Below are 12,197 nucleotides of genomic sequence, written 5' to 3'. Positions count from 1 at the left end.
GCGTAGTTTGTGAGCTCATACACACCTGAACTGTGTGCGGCTGCTTCGGGTGCTTGTAATGCATCACGCTGAACCGAAGCGAATCTTTGGCACTTTCTGTCAGCATTAGTGTGGAACACTGAACACAAGCAGAACAAGGTTACCAGCTTCTTACCAGTTACAATAACCTGTTGATCAGCTAACGAGATGGTGCGTGATTAATTAGACAGATACACGTCATGCATAAAACAGCAGCAGCAATATGATAAAAGATACTGATGCATTTGCATAATAAGAAGAATTACTAAAATTTATTATTTCATTAAATAGGTCAAATGTTGTACATTAATACAGAATTCAATCTGCTATTTTCCAATAGTTCAAAGCTCAATCTGATGTTATTTTTGATTAATAAAAACCAATATAGAACCGATAATAGTCCAGATGAGCAAACAATATGTGAGAATGAAAGGAGATGATGGTGTAAATCAGAATGCAGGGGGTTTGCGAGTTGTTGAAAAGCTAATAATTAATTAAATCATAAAATAAACAAAAAATAAGTAAATAAAATAAAAATAAAATTATTTATAAATTATAAATGAAAAGAACAACAAAAACGTAAATAAACAAATGCTTCCTAAATATGAATAAAACAATTCAAATGTAAAAACAAGAAATCAATAATAATAAAAAAACTTACTAAAAATGAATAAAATAATAAAAATGTCAAATGAAAATAAATAAATAATTTTAAAATAAAATACTAAAAATGAACAAAATAGTGAAAATGTAAAAATTAAAATAAATAATTTTAAAATCAAAACAAATAAAAATAAAACACCAAAAACTAATAAAATAAAAAATGTAAAATTAAATAAAAAAATCAAAACAAGACACTTACAGTGCTAAAAAAGATTAAATCTTTAAGTAAACATTTTAGGTCAAGGAGTTTCAGACAAAAAAAAAAAGTTTGATAATCCTTGGTCTAAATAACATGGATAATATGATATACCGAGATATTAGTCTTGAAGACATAATGTTCTCCTCTTTTCCTGGTGATGAGCAGCATCTTATCAAACAGGAAGAGGGTTCTCTCGTTCTTGGCCCGGTGGACGGGGAACGTTCCTTCCAGAACCAGCTCTCCGTAAGTGGCCAGATCAGGACCCTTCCAGTTGAGGAGCAGAGACTGGACCTCCTGCACGCAGAACAGAAGAGTAGAGTTGAACAGAGTAGAGTAGAACAGAGTAGAGTTGAACAGAATAGAGTAGAATAGAGTAGAACAGAAGAGAGTAGAACAGAACAGAGTAGAATAGATTAGAATAAAATTGAACAGAATAGAGTAGAATAGATTAGAATAGAGTAGAGTATAATAGAGTAGATTTGAACAGTAGAGTAGAAATGAATAAAGTAGAACAGAATAGAGTAGAACAGAGTAGAGAAGAATAAAGTTGAACAGAATAGAGTAGAATAGAGCAGAACAGAAGAGAGTACAACAGAACAGAGTAGAATAGATTAGAATAAAATTGAACAGAATAGAGTAGAGTATAATAGAGTAGAGTTGAACAGTGGAGTAGAAACGAATAAAGTAGAACAGAATAGAGTAGAATAGAGCAGAACAGAACAGAAGAGAGTAGAACAGAACAGAGTAGAATAGATTAGAATAAAATTGAACAGAATTACAATAGATTAGAATAGAGTATAATAGAGAAGAATAAAGTATAACAGAATAGAGTAGAATAGAGCAGAACAGAAGAGTAGAACAGAACAGTAGAATAGATTAGAATAAAATTGAACAGAATAGAGTAGAATAGAGTAGAGTATAATAGAGTAGAGTTGAACAGTAGAGTAGAAACGAATAAAGTAGAACAGAATAGAGTAGAATAAAGTAGAGAATAATAGAGTAGAGTACAGTAGAATAGAGTAGAGTATAATAGAGTAGAGTAGAGAATAATAAAATAAAGTAGGGTAGAGTAGAATAGAATAAAGTAGATTAGAGTAGAATAGTATAAAGTAGAGTACAGCAGAACAGAATAGAATAAAGTAGAGTAGAATATAAAAATAGAGCAGAGTAGAATAGAATAAAGAAGGGTAGAGTAGAATAGAAATAAAGTAGGGTAGAGTATAGTTAGAATAGAATAGAGTATAATAGAATAAAATAGAGCAGAATAGAAAAAATAGAGCAGAGTATAACAGAGTAAAGTAGAATAGAATAAAGTAAGAATAGAATAGAATTAGAATATAATATAATAAAGTAGAGTAGAGTTAAGTAGAATAGAATAATTTAATTCTTCTAATGCTACTAATGCTAATTATGCTACACTAATTCTATTAGTTCTACTAATTCTACTAATTATGCTACGCTAATTCTAATGCTAATAATGCTACCCAATGGGGTGCAGCAGAATATTTTTCCATGACTTTCATGCAACATCACCATGAACTCGTAACAGAATCAGTGTGTGTGGAGTGACCTGAGGTTGAGTATTTTAAGCTCTACACACACGTTGATCAAAGGCTCAATAGTGTCAGTTCTTGGCTCAGTTTGTGCAGTAATCAGGGATCTTTAACCACCCGAACGGGTTCATGACAACAACAACGTGTGCTGACCCAGATCCATTAATGAACACATCCTCCAGATCATGAGTCATGACTTCATTTTAGAATTAATCAAAGAGTATGATAATCTGTTCGCATGACACTCATTAACATTGTAAATTGAATATAGTCATATTCCGCCCGTTAATGCGACATGAGGGTATATAATAATCAAGATCATCTATATTCAAGCAACAATATTACTCTCTTACTCCATTAATACTGGATTAATACTGTGACTAATTAATACTAATCATGTCCTGCATTAAAAACCCTTTGTCAACACTGGACAGGTCGTGTTACAGTGCTATGCATGCATAAGTTTAGACACCCATGCTAAAGTTGCCTAAAAAGATGAATAAAAAATCATCTTTTGGAAATTGATCTTAATGCCTTAATTTAAAAAAATGAGGAAAAATCCAACCTTTAAGGACACCAATTTCCTTTGTGAATGAATAATGTATGGTAAATAAATAAATATTCTTCCTTAAAATACAGGGTGCATAAGTTTGGACACCCCTATGTTAAATGCCCATAGAGGCAGGCAGATTTTTATTTTTAAAGGCCAGTTACTTCATGGATCCAGGATAATATGCATCCTGATAAAGTTCCCTTGGCCTCTGGAATTAAAATAGCCCCACATCATCACATAGCCTTCACCATACCTAGAGATTGGCATGGTTTTATTTCAGTTAGCCTAATAGCTGGTTTGATTTGCATTGAGAGATGATCTTATGGAAAGTACCCCATGCCGATCTCTAGGTATGGTGAAGGCTATGTGATGATGTGGGGCTATTTTAATTCCAGAGGCCAAGGGAACTTTATCAGGATGCATAGTATCCTAAAAATTAATAAAAATCTGCCTGCCTCTATGGGAATTTAACATAGGGGTGTACACACTTATGCACCCTGTATTTTAAGGAAGAATATTTATTTATTTGCCATACATTATTCATTCACAAAGGAAATTGGTGTCCTTAAAGGTTGGATTTTTCCTCATTTTTTTAATTAAGGCATTAAGTTCAATTTCCAAAAGATGATTTTTTATTCCTCTTTTTATTCAACTTTAGCATGGGTGTCTAAACTTATGCATAGCACTGTATTTTAGTATCACCGAGATGCTACGATAGTTGTTATTAATATTTTTAATTAGTTTTTATACTTTCTGTTTTCATTTTAAATTTTAGGTAAAGTTTTTGTAATTTTGTTGCTGTATTTTTGCCAATTCAAATGATCAAAATAAAACATTTACTAAAAAAAAAAAAAAGATGACATGTTTTATTTGTTTACCTGCAATTAATCTACAATAGTTTTTATTCATTTTTATTTCAGTTTTAGTTATTTTAGAAATTTTGCATTGGCAACTAGCTGAAATAAAATAATTATTTTTACATTTTATTTTATTTCAGTAAATGTAAATGGATTTTTTGTTGTTGAAAAGGTCCAGACCTGAAGTCTCACTGCATGCTCGTGTTTCCTCTTCATGTCGTTGATGTACCAGGCGACTCCCGTCATGGTGTCTATGGCCTCGATCACCACATCATACCCTTCCTCCTCACGGTCAAAGTGTTTGGCAATTTCCTTTAGAAGAGCAGAAACACAGTCAGAAAGAAGAGACATACTCACTGAAACATCTGTGATCACACAGATCACAGGACGACTGCTGTAAACCCTGAAGATGAGAGGACAAATAACCAAGATATTGAACATGCAACCAAATTCGCTAATTTGCATAATTAATCAGTGTAAATCTGGGTTTCCCAAAGTTGGGTTTGCGAGTTGATGAAAAGTTAGAAATTAATTAAATAATGAAAATGGAAAATTCAGATGCATAACTAGTTTTAAAATAAAAACAATAAAAATAAATATTTAATTTCTTTATCTGCATGTCACATGACCATTAACCGACATCAGAGAACGGTGAACATGCAAATGTGCTTTTAAATGATTGAAATATTAACTTTAAATCTTTAATGACAATCTCAAAGCTTTCTTATGGTGTTATTTCTCATCAATGTTTTGAATTAATATTTAATATTTTCTGTTTTCATTTAAATTTTATTTTATTTTTAGTCAACTTGCTGTGTGTTTTTGTCATTTCTATTTTGTTTAAACATGTCTGTTTTTGTTCAGTTTTATTTCAGTTTAGCTTTAGCTGTATTGTAATTAAGTTGCCTTGGAAACTAGCTGAAATAAAATAACTAAAACTTTTTGATCTGTTAATGTTTAGTTTAAGAAACAAACATAGTTGGTTTTTAGTTTTAGTGAACTATAATAACCCTGGTAAATAGGACCATGCAGGCAGGGAAATTATATTAACTAATAATCACAAACAGAAAGTCGGAAATTCATTGTTTAATCAGATTTTGATGTATAAAATAAAGCCTCGCCCAACATCATTTCCTACTGAATATTCCCATGACATTATAATGCATTATAAATGCCAATTTATGCTGTTCTGGGAGGAGAGTGAAAGACAGTGATGACAGTCTAGATGGCACAGGCTGATTGGTCCTTTACCAATTAGCAAGCAATCACATCATTACCGCATGGCACAAGCTGATTGGCCAATGCTTGCTCAACATTTAACCCTCTGGTGCGCTTTTGCGTGTCGATCAAAAACGACAAATTTTTATTTTATTTTTGTCAATGAAATGAATGTACTATATTTTAGTTTGATAATGTTTTTTATTTAATATTTTGTATTTTTAGGGGATTTTTTTTTATACTAAATAATATTTAAGCTGTATTTTTAATCCATTTATTCGCTTTTTGCTCATAGACCTGGGGCCTCATTTATAAAGCTTGCGTACGCACAATACGGGGCTGAAAACATGCGTACGCCAGTTCCTGCGCAAAAGGTGGGATTTATAAAGAAAAACTTGACGGGAAAATTTGCGCACCTGCACGCAAACTCTGACCCATGCGTACGAACGTTTTGGAGATGGAGCACTTTGGCGACACCGATGGTGAGCTGGAGTTAAATGTATTTTTGGTCACTTTTATACAGAAAATCTAAAGAAAATTAAACATATACAGAAAGATACAAATAAAATTTCAATCACCAAGCCTGTCACTTGAAGCAAATATCCATTCCTTCTTAAATGTCCGCGGCAGCGAGCGTGTTGAGCCGTTTAGTGAAACTGACGCAAATAACAGTTTAAATAAATAAAAAACTTCTGATATAAACATTTATATTAAATATGCCATTCAAATTAATGGAGTTAAACACTTAAACATGAAATCATTACTGAAGTTACAACATTTTTTTAAATTCAATCATTAGAAATATTTGTTGTGGATGCGCTTGTTTTTGAACACTTTTCCTGTGGCGTGCTTTAATGTTTTAACCACAGAGAGAATTGCTTATCATGATAATACCAGATTGTCTGAGAAAATAGTTTCGTGCAAATAATGCCCAAGGCTTATCTGTTTCCATTAAAAATATAAATCAATTAAAAATACAATTCGGCAAGTGGAAAAGATTGAGAAAAACTTTCTCTGAAATGTATTTTACACTATTTGATTTATGTAGGATATTCAAAAACAAGGCAAGGATAGACAACTACTTGATTTGTATTAATGTAATGTTTCTTGTACCGTTTATATCATTTGCATATGATTATTCATCCACGTGATAACGTTTAAGTTATCACGTGGATGAATAATCATATGCAAATGATATGTAGATGAGGATCTGCATAGTAAAACTAGGCGTTGTAAGCTCCATATATGGTTATTTCGGGTGGAGACGCATGTACGCACAATCTTCCGCTGACTGGGATTTATAAAGTGAATTCTGCGCAGGTTCTGGCGTACGCACGGTTTTATAAATCTGAATATTTTTTTGCGTACGCCATTTTTGGCTTTCGGGCGCACGTACACTTTTAGTAAGGTTCCTACGCACAGTTTTATAAATGAGGCCCCTGAAAATTTCATTTCCAACTTAAACTGTCGTAAATCTTGAATGCTTAGAGCAACAAACTTAAGTTTAATCTCTTTTCAAAGACACTTGGCAGATTATTGCTGAAGTGAAATGTTATGAAAAATGCACAAAAATACTAATTAAAAATTTTTATATGAAATATATATTTTCAAAATCACGTTTTACTCTAAAAACGGCAAGAAAATCAAAGCCATAAATCTAAACAAGTTGTGTTCAAAATTTGAGCTTGATATCTCAAAAAAAAAGAGCTTTCAGTGAGATTGTGTTCGGCTGCAGTACCAAACGCTTCCACTAGATAAAATTCGTCTCCCATTAATTTCCAATGCGCTCATTTTTAACCGCGAGGAGAACGAGTGTGACTATTCTTTACAGGTCCATTTAACCTGTTCGAATCATGTCCATAATTTTTTTTTTGTGTGTTCAACACAGCAAGTGCCAAAACCTTTACCAAATTTCGTACCATTCCAATGAAATAAAATGAATTAAAAATATTCTAAAAAAAGTGAAACGTAAAATGTTTTGGTCAAAAATGACCGAAGAACACCCTGGTTCATTGTTTTGCTGTAATGCTATAAGAGTTCCTCTGAGCCCCTCCACCTCCCAAGCTCCACCTGCCTAGATCTGCTACGGGATCTATGTGTGTCTATGTATGCATGTCTATGTATGCATGTCTATGTATGCAGCAGCATTATATCTCACATGCTCACATGCTCTGTGTATATTAGCAGTACCTGAAGCAGCAGGTGATATTTCAGGATCCTCTGAACCGGTTTGAGCAGGTAAGAACCCAACGGAAGAGAGCGCTTGAGCGACGCCTGTCGATCTCTGAAGAACTTGGCCAGAGTTTTATTCCTCAGACAGTCGGTCAACACCGCCACTGAACTACAGACAGACACACGGACGGTTTAGAGACTCATTACTTGCTTCATGCATCAAAAATCATGTTGAAAATTAGCCTCTGATGCATGAATTACTATTTTGCTTGTTTGCTAGAGGCACATTTGGTCCATTTTTTTTTATCAGTCATGTTGAATCTATGTTAATACATAAACATACAATGACATAAAAAATGTATTGTGGGTATGTGTCAAAGGTCATCACCCCTGGTGGTTTGCATGCAACATCACACTTTGATGAAAAAAGACTTTTAAAGATGCAGTGGATGTCATGCACTGAAGAGTTAAATACAACAATACATCATCAAATACATCAAATCAAAACTATTTTGCATAATTAATAATCAGTGTAAAAATTCTGTAAAAACAGGGGTTCATGAGTTGATAAAAAGCGAATAATTAAATTAGGGATGCACGATATATCGGCCACCATATCGGTATCGGCCAATAGCCTATGTTCATTTTTAATGTTATCGTTATCGGCCCTATATATAAAAAAAACATTACAGCTGATAAATTATGTATTACTTCCTTCAGCTGAGACGCTTCAGATGCGCACTGTTCAACATGATGGTTTTAAATCGCTTGAAATATGATTTGAATCACTTCAAAAAAGGAAAATACAGTTCATTGCAACATGAAAGTCGGTCATATCGGCTACATAGCATTATAATGAGAACATCATAATTATGTTTGGGTCATGGATTTTAATGGTGAGACTTTTGTTTTTGTAATCAGGCTCTCAAAAATTATACAAAAACTTGGATTTCGATTAATCAGCCAATATATCGGTTATCGGCAATCAAATATAAATAATTATCGGTTATCGGTATCGGCCAAAATTTTCATATCGGTGCATCCCTAAATTAAATGATCAAATGTATAACAATAAATAAACAATAAAAGTTAAACACTCCCTAATTGTGTTTACCTGTGACATCAGAGAACTTTGAATATGCAAATGTGTTAAATTATTGAAATGTTAACTTAAAATTTCAGGGTGACTAAAAAAAAATATTTTAGGCCAGCTGACAAAAGAATGGTGGAGAATCCCTGTTATAAATTAAGTTGTTTTTTTAATGATGCAACCAGGAGTGTTAGTTTAGTGTCATTGAGATACTATTACAGTTTTGATTGTATATTTGTGTCAAAAGTCATCACCCCTGGTGGTTTGCATGCAACATCACACTCTGACGAAAAAAGACTTTTAAAGCTTCAGTGGATGTCAAGCACTAAATGGTTAAATAGAACATTAATTAAATGGCTATTTTGCATAATTAATAATCAGTGTAAAAATAGAGTAAAATATCTGTAAAAACTGGGGTTCATGAGTTGATAAAAAGCTAATAATTAAATTAGGGTTGCACGATATATCGGCCACCATATCGGTATCAGCTGATATTTTTCATTTTATCGTTATAAGAAAATTCAGCCGATATATTAAAGCCAATAAATAATGGATTATTTTATTTAAAAAAAAATAATTGCTTGAAATATGATTGAAATTGCTTCAAAAAGGAAAATACAGTTCATTGCAACATGTGCAGCGCAAGTCTGTCATATCGGCTACATAAAATTATAATGAGAAGTGAACATCATAATTGTGTGATTGGGATGTGGATTTTAATGGTGAGACTTTTGTTTTTGTAATCAGGCTCTCAAAAATTATATAAAAATTTGGATTTCGATTAATCAGCCAATATATCGGTTATCGGCAATCAAATATAAATAATTATCGGTTATCAGTATTGGCCAAAATTTTCATATCGGTGCATCCCTAAATTAAATGATCAAATGTATAACAATAAATAAACAATAAAAGTTAAACATTCCCTAATTGTGTTTACCTGTGACATCAGAGAACTTTGAATATGCAAATGTGTTAAATTATAGGCCAGCTGACAAAAGAATGGTGGAGAATCCCTGTTATAAATTAAGTTTTTTCATTTTTAATGATGCAACCAGGAGTGTTAGTTTAGTGTCATTGAGATACTATTACAGTTTTGATAGTATAGTTATGTGTCAAAGGTCATCACCCCTGGTGGTTTGCATGCAACATCACACTCTGACGGAAAAAACATTTAAAGATGCACCGGATGTCATGCATTGCATTCAAGGGTTAAATACAACAAGTGCATGAGATATTATATCTAAACAGTCATAGGAGTCTGAAATGAATGTGTTAACATCCTAAAACAAACAACCCAAACCAAACGGGACACGTTCTGCATCCCAGCAGGCTCGTGTCACTCAAACTGTCCGTCTGATGTGGCTTATGAAGGACGTCATTGACTCAGAGGAATAATCTGTCACATGCATCAGCGCCGACACACACCGGAGGCAGAAACACACTGATTTAACACAGCGCTTCACTTACTTCGGGTAGTTTGTACAGTACTGCGTGTAGATCTCGAAATAGTTGCTCTGCAAATCAAATGCGAGAAGTTTAATCAGTATTGTAAAGGAATCTGAATATTTAGTTATATTTTGTGTTTAGTACCTTGTCCACAAAGCAGCGGGCGATGGCCACAGGATCGCTGGCACACATGTCTAACGACTGTAATAACTCACTAGAAAAGAAAACAAAATTTTATCATTTTATCATGGTGACTTATTGACCATAATAACCTAACAATCATGAAAACAAGAGTTTCTAAGGTTTCACAAATGACAATGTTTGACTGTAAATGTGTAACACTTTACAATAAGAGTTGCATTTAATAACATTCATTTACATGAACTTGCAACAACCTTATTGTAAAGTGTTAACAATAAATGTTGAGGCTTAACTTGTGATGAACTCATTTTAAAATTATCAAGCAAGATGTAAATGAATCATGCATTTGGTTATGAGTGCTGATAACCAGCACATCTGAAGAGGACGTCTGGAAATGCAAATCTCACACGGTGGAGTCACACACGTAACACACTTGCTCAGATCAACGGTCCGCTTCAGTTTCTGGTGTCGTGAGGCACTAAAGACATGATCGTCTGATTCACGCTGGGATGAGTGTGTATTGTACATCTTTGATGCATGAAGTAATTTACAGAACAGAAGCTGTTTAAATCAAAGTTCATTTGTATTAATAATTTTAAAAAAGGTGAGCAAAAAATGTGATGGCTGATGGTTTAAACTACAGATTTAGACTATTAAATATAAAAACGATTTAAACTGAGTAGACGAAAAGTGAGCAAATACTCTAAAATTACAAGTATTTGCTGTATTTAAATACAATTAAAGGGGGGGTACAATGGTGTTTCATGTATTCAGAGTTGTTTACAGTGTTAAAGAGATAGATTCTCATGCTAAACATGGGCAAAGTTTTAAAAAAATATTTTGGACGAATAACGGAGAATTTCTATGCTGAAAATCTTACTTCCGGGTTGGTACAAGTTTCGGCTGGTTTTTTTTAGATCGTGGATCTAATGACGTAGATCAGAGTGCAACTCCTTATATGAGCATTTCTCTCGGAAAAGCTCGCCCGCGAGCACGTCGACTAGAGGAGAGCGAGACCGCGCACATCAACGCGCTTCAACAGGAAATCATCGGCAGCGCTGCATAGGATTTGTTCGAATGTCTCCAAAAAAGTGTGTATTTGGATGTGAGGGAAAGCTTACCGTGTTCAGTTTTCCAAAGAACCCAGTGTTACAGGAACAGTGGATGCAGTTTGTTTTTCCGGGGCAGCAACGGAGTGTAGGAAGTGCGGTTGTGTGTTCTGGTCATTTCAGTGACGAATGTTTTATTAACAAGGCTCAGGTCGACGCTGGATTTGCAAATCGTTTGCTATTAAAACGTGGAGCGGTCCCAGTGATAAAAGACCCCATTCATGTAAGTACAACTGGATCAGATTTCTGTCTTTTGCTGGAAATCAAGCACTACCGCTTGACTCTGTAGCTCCGCCTCCAGGACCTCGGCTTTTTCCGGAGAGAATCGGAAAGCTGTATTTTTCTTTTCTAAATATAATAAAACTAAACACTTTTTTGAGATATTAAGAATGCACTACTACTCTATAGGTACTCAAGATTAACATGAGATTAGGTGAAACTGTGCATGTTATGTACCCTTTAAATATATTTTTTTTAAACTTTTGGTCTATGCTGATACACATTTTATATACATACATACACACACACACACACACACACACACACACACACAAATGTATTAAAATAAATACAACAATAATTATAAGAGTTATATTAAAACATTATTTACTAGTATTTACTGTATTTAAATACAAATGGTCAGTATACAAATTTTGTTTCAAATACAAACAAAACAGTTCTATGCCGATAAAAAAATATTATAATTTAAAAAATAAAAATAAATACAATTATTAATAAATCATAAAGTGTGTAATATTTAAATATTATAATTACAAAAATAAAATAAATAATTGAATAAATGAAGTGATTATAATAAAACAAATAATTGTAATAAAATAAGTACAATAATAATTATAATAGCAATTATATTAAACATTTTAAATCAATCTATTTACTGTATTTAAATAAAAAAGTTCAGAAAAAATTGAACTTTTGGTCAATGCTGATATAAATTAAATATTAAAAATATGATATTATATAAAATATAAAATAAATAATCATTTATAAATAAAATCATTAAAAAAATAAATATGCATAATATATTAAATATAATTGCAAACAATAAAATAATAAAATAAATGATTATATTAGGATAAATATAATAATAATAATAATAATAATAATAATAATAATAATAATAATAAAACATTTTTTTTTTTTTTTGCAATATATTG

The 12,197-nt window shown here is 32.5% G+C and overlaps 1 protein-coding gene across 1 annotated transcript in view; it reads right to left on the bottom strand.

The window, feature by feature from the left end:
• LOC307148544 (pleckstrin homology domain-containing family G member 3-like) overlaps window positions 1-12,197 on the bottom strand; it is a 62,784-nt gene that overhangs the window by 10,704 nt on the left and 39,883 nt on the right. The window contains exons 5-10 of the mRNA XM_079854152.1: window positions 9,917-9,986; window positions 9,794-9,840; window positions 7,252-7,402; window positions 4,024-4,155; window positions 992-1,174; window positions 26-118 (exon numbers count right to left, since the gene is read on the bottom strand). Of these exons, the coding sequence (XP_079710278.1) occupies window positions 26-118; window positions 992-1,174; window positions 4,024-4,155; window positions 7,252-7,402; window positions 9,794-9,840; window positions 9,917-9,986 (676 nt within the window). The remainder of the gene's footprint in view (window positions 1-25; window positions 119-991; window positions 1,175-4,023; window positions 4,156-7,251; window positions 7,403-9,793; window positions 9,841-9,916; window positions 9,987-12,197) is intronic.

This window comes from Squalius cephalus, assembly GCF_949319135.1.
Source record: "Squalius cephalus genome assembly, chromosome: 20".
NCBI lineage: Eukaryota > Metazoa > Chordata > Actinopteri > Cypriniformes > Leuciscidae > Squalius > Squalius cephalus.
Note: the sequence above shows the minus strand (reverse complement) of the source record. Positions and strands in the feature narration are given on the sequence as shown.